Source organism: Berghia stephanieae, unplaced genomic scaffold (assembly GCF_034508935.2).
Source record: "Berghia stephanieae isolate SIO BIC M18660-M18661 unplaced genomic scaffold, UCSD_Bste_1.3 scaffold2297, whole genome shotgun sequence".
NCBI lineage: Eukaryota > Metazoa > Mollusca > Gastropoda > Nudibranchia > Aeolidiidae > Berghia > Berghia stephanieae.
Genome location: NW_027623398.1, coordinates 1 through 10,109, shown reverse-complemented (window position 1 = coordinate 10,109; position 10,109 = coordinate 1). Strand labels below are relative to the sequence as shown.

Genomic DNA, 10,109 nt, shown 5'->3' with positions numbered 1-10,109 from the left:
TTAAATAACTTTATAAATAGTGGTTACTTCCGTATAGCCAAACTTGGGCGATAAGATGAAAATTCAATCATTTTGTTTATCATGATGAATTCTTCCAAACATCTAGGTTTCATGTCATAATAGAAGATCCGGATTTCTGCAAATAGACTAATTGTCCTGGATCCAGTAGGTAAGGACCTATTGTAGGATGATGTTATTTTCATCATCATCATATCATCATCATCATTATATTCACAGATTTTCCCAAAAATTTTCCTGAATTTTGTTTCTTAAAAATTGTCAAGCCCGGATCTTATGTCGGGCTGATTTTTATATTGAAATTTGTTGTAATATATAAATAAAATAAAATTCCCTTTATTCATCCCATAGGGGAAATTTTTCTCTAGGGTCTATTCCAAGGGAAGACTGGAATAACCAGGCATCAGCCGCAATTGAGCTAGGGCGGGTGTGACTTGCTCAAGGCCACAAAGGACAGTGGTGGGTGATCGAACGGTACCTTTTGGGTGGGGTTCCTGACCTCCCATAGTGTGTCTTCTATCCTCTTATATCTGTTTTCCAACATGCTTTCTGCCTTTGTCTTGGAATGAGATTACTTGGTTTTGTCCTGGCCCTGGCCGGATACCCTAGCTGGGAGGGAGACAGTCAAATGTATAGTTAGAGTTTTTGGACATGATATTTTTTTTTCTTGTAAATCATCTCTCTCTTATGCACCGTACTGTTTATTTAATATTATAATTATGTATGATTTTGTAAACATTTGACTATATCCCACTTAGTTGGGACCTGTGTTGTGTCCGGATGAGATTTAAGGTGATCTTCAAACTAAGTACTTTGTAGTGTGCTCTTGGAATCTACATCTGTTTCCTATTTGAACCAATTCCCCTTTGTCGTACCTTTTCTTGGGTGCTCTAATTGTAATTCTAGAACTTTTTACTATCTGATTTCTTCCTTTTTACTGGTGCCTATATGACCTTAATGTATTGCAAGCACTGTGAAACCTTAAAAACAAAAAACAAGAACTCAATACCTTCCGGGTACAAAGCAAAGACCATACCGCTGAGCCATGCTGCCCCCAGTAGAAGTACATAGCTTGGATTAAGGTTTATTGTTTCATGGCCATGTTTTAAAAAACTAGCTGACAGTTTCAATCTTATATATCTGGTTCACCTTTCAAAATAATACCAAAATGTCTCGCTTATTATTTGCTTTTCTTTTAAACCATTAAACAGATTTTGCAAACAAGCTTTCTTCAATTGCTTCGGTGAGGATACTGACAAAACCAATAATGTAGCTCCTGTCAAATTAACAACCTCTGTATCGGCTTCTGGAAGCAAAACGACTAGTCAGACATCTAGTATCTATTCTCTGATAAAGAAGAAAGGTGATGGAGAGCAAAACCAGGGTGAGAATGTTCTGCAAAAAGATTCAAAGGTATGTAATCTTCTGAATATATATCACAAAGAGTAAAAATATTAAAACCAAAAAATCAGGAAGATAAAGGGAGCAACTTTAAGCAAATTTAAATTTGAGCAATTTCCAGAACATCTGATAAATATTAAAATTTCTGGAATGAAGAAAATTTCTGAAAAAGTGGCATCCTTTCCTTATTACTGTAGAAGTGATATATATATATATATATATTTCTCTGGTCACAGAGTTTTGAGGCTGTCAAGATATTGTTGTGACTTAAGTACGAGGGCACTGTAGCTTTTCTTGGTTCTTCAGGGATTAATTTGGCATCATCTGAATTTATAAATTTCTGATATTTAGAGAGATCCTGGTTCAGTATTAGTTACTATGGATGTTAGTCGTCTCCCTACATATTTGTTGCCATGAAGGAAATATTTTGTCATTGCAGTTTGGGCTGGGATGCTATCATCTCGGTGTCAGATGTGACCAAATAGCTTCCACCGCGTTCTTTTATCACTATTCAGACGTTGGACCCTGGTTCTTTCATAGAGATCTTTATATGTAATTGTCTCTGGTCAATAGATTCCGATTACATGATGCAATTGTTTGTGGTGGTATGATTCAAAACTTTCTAAATAATTTTTCGTTGTGGCCGCCAGGTAACCTTGACTTCAAGGGGGAAGAACCTCTTAAGCTGCCATGGCAGATATCTGGATGTCCAATAGTTTAACTTATTGGCCTGATCATTTGTTGTATATCTCGTGACAAATTATTTTATTTTTATAAACTATAATATATTCTTTGAATATGATTTTTCTTTCTCTCTCTCTCCTAGGTCACTTTTGATGACAGCTTTTTTGAGGAGGGATGACGAAGCTATGAGAAAGGTCCCACGTTCTGATCTCTGAGAGCAGCTCAGGCGAATCCAGTGGAACCTGAGACATTCAAGAAACCTCTGACCCTACAAAGAAAGATGAGCCACAGCATCCGGCAACGGATTGGACATTGCCAGTAGGTTGTGATGCTGCAGATACTGATAGCCTAACCTGTTCAAGGTGAAAATTTAATGACAATAGTAATAATAATAATAATTATGATAATATTAAAAAATAATGATAATAATAATAGTAATAGTAATAATATAATGATAATAATAGTAATAATAATAATAAAATAATAGTACTAGTAATGATAATAATAATAGTAATAATAATAACATATCGGCCATCTGTCATGATTAAAATCGGGATGTCCAATTTGGCAGTCTGAGGAAAAAAATGAAAATAAGTATTTTTCTTTTTAAATTGACTGTTTATATGTACAGAACTGACCCTTGCATGTTCCAGGATTATTGTTTTTGACTTGCAAATTAAAACAAGGAACATAAAAATCTCTTAAATCGAGATTATATTATATCATAATAGTCCAAACATACTGGTGTCATGACGTTATTGTGTGTTCGGGTTTCCCGTTTTAATTCTTTGAAAAGTTTGGCTACTATGTAATAATTATGATGATAATAATAATAATAATAATAATAATAATAATTAATGATAATGATAGTAATAAAATAAATAATAATAATAATAATATAATAATAATAAAAACCTACCATCTATTTAGATTTATCGGTACATAATTATGCCCAAATTGGGGTTTTTCCTCTAGAGCAATTTTCATTTTTTGACCAATGTTAATAATTATTGATGTTGATGATGATGATGATGATGATGATGACGACAATGGTGATGATGATGATGACATTGATTTGTAGTATCTGTATTGATATATTGTTGATGTATATTTTGTTTCAATTAGTATCCCTCTTTTTCTCTTTCTTTGTCATTTGCTTTTGATGTTTGATATCCGAACGGTAAAATTGGGACTGTCCAATTTGGCGATCTGGAGAACATTTTTTCCGTTAAAATTGAACTGATTATATGTAGGAATATGACACTTGCATTTCCAAGGATTATGTTTTTTGGACTAGCAAATTTAAACAAGGAGCAGAATAAGCTCTATAATCAAGGAAAGATTATATTATATAATAGTCCAACAATACTGCTGTTTTGAGTCATGATGGTAATTGTGTTCCGTTTTAGTCTTTTGAAAAGTTGGCCTTTATGGATATCATTTGTTGGTGTCTGTCATGTCTATAACTATAATAAGGCTGTCATTTTGAGAAGCCGTTCCCGGAAATCCATTGTGTGGTTTGGAAAAGGGCTTTTATAAGGCTGTGAAAAAAAGTTTTTTTTGTAATATTTGACTCAAAGAGACATCAACGTTAAATTGTTTTGGAAAACTATGGAAAGATCTTGTCCAAAGAACTGTTGGAGTTGTCTCAGTTTAAGTATCAATGGAGCAACTAAGATCAGACCTGCCTACTATTTACGAACAATTTGTAAAATTCTGTAATTTTGGCTCCAATTTCAGAACTTCACATGAGCCATTAAGTCGTTTAAAACTTATTTATAATGAAAGTTGATGCCACAGACTACATAACTTCAAGGATTTTGACGGTATTTATCCTTGTGAGGGTAAATTGATTTTTAAAGTTGACTATGGTGACTACAAATTTTTATCTCCTAAAATGACAAATTTTTAGGTAGGCAGGTCTGTGAGATGCTTTTACTTATTTCATATTCTTTATTTTGTAGTTTTTATTTATGGTTGCTTGATTGAGAATTTTTGTAAATTTAAAATCTTTACTTAGGTGACTCATTCCAAATTTTGTTTCATAAAGTGATAAATGATGGCATTTCAATTTTTCCTCTAGGACATCCCTGGAAATTGATGATGATGATTTAAGCTTGAAAGGATTTGTCTCAAGGCTGTGAGGAAGAAAGCATGTGGATGAGGCAGAACACATCACAGAATATTCGCCCTTCAAGTCAGTCAAGCCTAGATAGCTTGATGACGATGAACTGATAAAATGGATGTTGGTGACAGTCATCCATCCTCGGTGCATGCGGATACCGCCCGGATGGAGAAAGTTATGGATGATGATGACGACGACAATGAGGATGATGATGAAAATAATCATGGAGCAGTTGGGGATTTGCTGGACGAGGCCTTAATGGATTCCTCTGATGCATCATCATACGACCTGACATGGATCCTAACAATGTTGTGTTGAGAAAGCGACAACAGCCAATAGCAACACCTGTTCAACCTACAGAGGAGTATGATCCAGATATGGACATTAATAATGTGGTTTTACGTCGCAAACCCAGGCCAACCAATACAGACTCTCCTGTTGCTGTGAGTAGAGATTGGTATTTTTATTCATGGATGGGAATTTCCCACAATAATTGATAGATATAGACATTTTATATTTATTTATTTATTTATTTATTACTTTTTTTTCTAATTTAGAAATTTTTCTTGGAACATGCATTATATTTTGTGGATTAGATTATCAATTTCTGAGGAGATACTGATAGGGAGGTTCACGGTATGCCTCGAATGCATTTTCAAAATCTCCAGGAGCAAAATGTCTTTCTCTTTACATTTTCCTTTTCACATCTGCAATTTACTGACAACATCAAGACTGCAAACCAAAGCAAACTTTAATTTGACAACTGTAGTTAGAAAGAACTCCAAATTGTAAATCTCTTCCAATTTTTTGAATAATCTGTCAGAGTAACCCCCCTCCTCTCTCCCAATTTCTCTTTGTAAACCTACCATTTTCAATTCTGATCAATGCCAATTATGTGACTACATAGATTTTTTTTTTTCCAAGTAAACATTCATTTTCTGGTTTGTGAGGAATATTACTTATTTTGTTTAACTTTACTGAAGGGCCTATTGTCCTTTTCTCAGCATCTTTGAATTAGATCTTTTGGCGAAGATGTGCACAAACCTGTCACTCTTTTTTTAGAGGTCAAAAGAAATGTACACCTCTGTAAATCTGTAATAACTTCATTTGAAAAGCTTCACATGCAATCCGGGAATTTCCTAAATGGTGGCTGAAACTGCTCTTGTGCAATTATATTTATTATTATAATTATTTATTTGATGTAACGCCAGTATCCACAAATAGTGCTCAGAGGTTCTTGACAATATAGTTTTTTTAGTATCACATGTTCATTCATTCAACTACAAAAATCACTACCATCAGTCACACACATATCTTGTTCGAAGTTCAATATAATCACAGTGCAATAGTGATAACATGTCACCTCCATCTGGCATGTTGGAATGAGCCAACAGAAATTAAATTCACATTTTAGTTATTGAGTTAAATGAGCTTTTTTTTCTCCTTCTCTCATCTTTTGGAAAAGAATGAAACCTCAGATTTTATAAGTTTTGAACGTTATTACTTAAAATTCAATTTTCTGCTCCCAGTCTAACATGGGTGTTACTTTTATTCATTATAATGAGGCTCTATATACAATTATCAGAAATAATATCAGAGTATTACATTAAACAAAAAAACAGATTCAACACTAAAAGCTACCACCCATTAAATTTGAACCACCATTTGTAGGACAAAAGTAGCATTTTCCAAAGTACCATAAGGAATGAAATGACAGAGACCTAGACGCTGAAAAAATATAAAATATTTAATGTCAATGTAAAAGGTAATGAATAACGGAAAAAATGTACACTAAATAGCAGGACTGACAAATGTCTTTTACATATTATTCCCATGAACTTGACCATCCCTGCCTCCAATCTTTAGTGTATAATTATACAGAAATCCATTCATGCTATTCAGAAAAAGACGAGAAGCCATGCCATGACCTTATCCTCCACTACAGATGATGACGATGAGGACGACAGGCCTTACAGCTTGGCTGCATACAGAAAGAGTGTGTAAGTCACTTCTTTTCTTTCTTTTTTTCCCTTTTTTCTTTTGGTTGGATGATTTAGATTTTTCAAGACATTGTCCGTTTTAAAAAAATTTCAGTATTACATGTGGATAAGGTTCACAATGTCTTGCCTTCAGGAAGTTACCCAAATAAATTCTATTAGTATAACAGGCCTGTGTCTTTAACAATAATTTTCTACCACAGGGAACATCGTAGATATTATAGAATTTCAGAAAAAACGGAATAACAAAAGGGAAATTCAACCTATAAGGGTGTAATCGTGCAAGAATAGATAAAAGCTACCTGCATAAAGCTCTGCATTTAGAAGATGGGGGGGGGGGGGGGGGGGGGTGGCGTGACAGAATTTCTTAAGTTTACTTTTGTTATTATGATAGGGTAAAAAAATTTTCAACACCATTATTTGAAGTAGAGTACTCATAACGGACACTTGTAAATGTATATCTTTTTGTTTCTGTTGTCAACTTTTCTTAGATATAGAAATGGGATGGGGTCTTTTGACCTCCCAATTTTGGGCGGAGAGGTCACTCTTGCTGTTTCTCCTATTCCCTATATCTGTTTTCCTATTCAAGGTTGCTTTCTGTTCCTGTCTTTGGAATGAGATAACATGGTTTTGCCTGGCCTGGCCATAGTATTTAGCCGAGAGGGAGACAGTCAATGTGTATATTATTTGCTAGGGATATGATATTTGTTTTTCTTGTAAATCATCTCTTTGTTTTGTATTTATTTTAGTTTTTAATATAATATTTTGAAACATTCGAGTGTATTCATCTTAATTGGATCCGTGCTGTTTCTGGATGGCGATTTTAATTGATCTCAAACTAAGTACATTGAGTTTGCTTTTGGAATCTTTTTCTGATCCCTATTTGATCCAGTCTCTAACATTTTCTTTATATTTTTAAAACATTTTTTTTCAATTGCACTTAATTGTAAATTTAGACCTTTGACTTACTGGTGATGAAATGACCTAATAAATAGCAACCACCAAATAATACGGTTTGACCAGAAAAAACTCCGGTCTGGAACAAAAAATTCCGGGTTCCGGCAACTTCCGTCAAATTTCGGTGAGGTCAATTTGTTCTAAGGATACCCCCCCCCCCCCCCCCAACCACACGTCATCTTCACTGCCACTAGTATTACAACCATCATCACTACCACTACTACTGCAACCACACACTCATCATCAGTTACACAACTACCACTACAATCACCACCCACATCATCATCACTACGCGGGTGGTTGGATGGGAGCATCACCCTTGAATCATATACCTATGATGTTCGCATGGGTGTACGATCGATAGTGATGTCGTTTCTTCTTCTCTTTACTAGCATATCCTGCTTCTTTGGTTTGTGATTGTATTTTTGACAGGGGATATTTTTTTTCCTGTAAATCTTCTGCTGTTTGTTCTTGGTTATTTATAATTTAGCTTTTGATATCTTTAGGTTATGATTTTGATTTACATTTGTACTATTTTTGTTAGATTGCTTGTTTTTTTGTTTCAGCGGTCTCTCATATAACCTCAATTGTGTTGGAAGAGACCTAAAGAACAAACAAACAAACAAAACATCATCACTACCACTACCACCATCACTATTACAACACCACCCCACATCATCATCACTAATACTACTACTACAATCACCACCACCGCATCATCATCACTACTACTACAACCACCACAACCACATCGTCATCCTACCACTACAACTGCATCCACCAGCCCACCATCATCATCATTATACTACTACTACTACTACTACTACTACTATACTACTACTAACTACTACTACTACTATACTACTACTTATACAGCAACCACCACTACAACATCATCATCATCACTACCACTACTGCTACAACCATCAGCACCACATCAACATGACGACCACTACTACTACAACCACCAACACCACATCATCACTACCACCACTACTACTACAACCACCACCACCACATCATCACTACCACAGCTACTACTACAACCACCACCACCACATCATCATCACTACCACTACTACTACAACCACCACTACCACATCATCATCACTACCATTTGTACTACAACGACTATCACCAACACATCAACAACACTATCACCACTACTACAACCATCACCACATCATTATCACGACCACAACTACTACAACCACTATACCACCACCACATCATCATCATCACTACAACTACTACTTCAACCATCACGACCATATCATCATCACTACAATACTACTACAACAACCACCACTATCACATCTTCTTCATCACTACTACTATTACAACAACCACCAACACCACATCATCCTCACTACCACCAGTACTACAATCTCTACAATTAGGTTTTGGCGCTTTACTTCATTTGAAATAAGGAAACTTTGGGATTGTATTTGGCAATGTGTTTATGTATCATAATATATTCTAATCAGTCATCTATTTAGAAATATACAATATGTAAACACAATGCCAATACCATTCCAATTCCTTTTTCTTGTGTGCAGAAATTCCTCTTTCGGCATTGAAATTCCTACGAGTGGTGTCTGAAACTCTTGTGAGCCAAATTTAAATTGGCGTCTCTGCAAACATGAGCTATTAAAAAGAAAAATGTGGATCCTTGACTTCCCTCATGTGAAGGTCAACTCCTGTTTCAGTCCATATCTGTTGTCCTGTTGTTAAAGGTTTCTAATAATTATGTCTAATTTTATCATTTCCTCTGGCCCTCACCAGTAATGTGAATCAGCACCAGTTGGATCCTATCAAACGCCGAGCAAATACAGTGGTCAGAATGTTGTTGAGGAGGACATACCAATGCCTTCTGCTGGCAGGAATAGGAATTGCAGGGATGATCGAGCAGCTGTTCAGGAAAGAATTCAGGTGAAAAACATTGATTTAATTTATAATTTTCCTCATAATATTGAATTGCTCATATTTCTTTCATAAGCGGTTGCACAGCTCTTCATCAGTATGTGATAATTTCCCTGCTTATGCGAGGTTTAGTGTTCAAAAAGCTAAAAAAAACAACAAACAAGATTTGAGGCAATGATTAGCTGAACTATATTCATGCATTATTTTGCATCAGAGGCATTGATAGTTGAACACTGCTTGTCTTGTAACTAAAGTTTTATGATGATGTTTGAGCTCTTTGCAAAACTCCTGGTGTTATATATCCTTTGATGTGAATGAGCATCTCACTAAAGGCAGTGGCAAACATAAATGAGCGTCAAAAGCAATGCTTCACAGATGGGTTGTAGTGTGTGAAATAGAAATAGTTCCACTCCATGGGCTTGCTAAAGTAATAATTCAAGCATGGTACTTAGTTTAAAAAAAGAGTCATGGTTTTGAAAAATAATTCACTTAGTCAATTAATTTCTTCCATTAATGCTTTGGATGTCTATGTATAGGAATTGAAAGAACTTGTACAGCAAGAACAGAATGTCATCATGCAAACTAGCAAAGCTCTCAACAAGTGTTGTATTGGGAATGTCTATTTTGCTGGATCAGCTGAACAAGTGGAGTGTAACCGTCTTTTATTGATTGCTTGTAAGTTGATATTGCTAACTTTCGCCTTTCCCTCCTTTTCCTCCACTATTTCCTCTTTCATCTCATCACCTTCACCTTTTTCCTCAGCTGAAATACCAGCACTTACAAAACTTATTTTTCTTTCTTTCTTTCATTTTTAAAATTTATTTTCTTTTCAATTCATTGCCATTCAACACATTGCAAAATGTGAAGCCAAAATATCAGTTTAAATATTGTGTCCAATGTTTTTCACTCATCTTCAGAGAATCTTTTTCCAGCCACTTTGGGAATTAATTTTTTTGTAATTTTCTTGGTCATTTTATCGAAATGAAGTTTTGGGGTGAAAATTG

At 35.0% G+C, this 10,109-nt stretch overlaps 1 protein-coding gene across 1 annotated transcript; it reads left to right on the top strand.

Moving 5' to 3' along the window:
- Positions 1–4,521: 4,521 nt before the first annotated feature.
- Positions 4,522–9,780, top strand: LOC144961364 (uncharacterized; the record flags this gene model as incomplete). Its single annotated transcript, XM_078894590.1, has 4 exons — positions 4,522–4,671; positions 6,131–6,228; positions 8,968–9,019; positions 9,642–9,780. Coding segments are annotated over exons 1-4 (439 nt in total), but the record flags the coding sequence as incomplete, so codon positions are not given.
- Between the last annotated feature and the right edge of the window lie 329 nt (positions 9,781–10,109).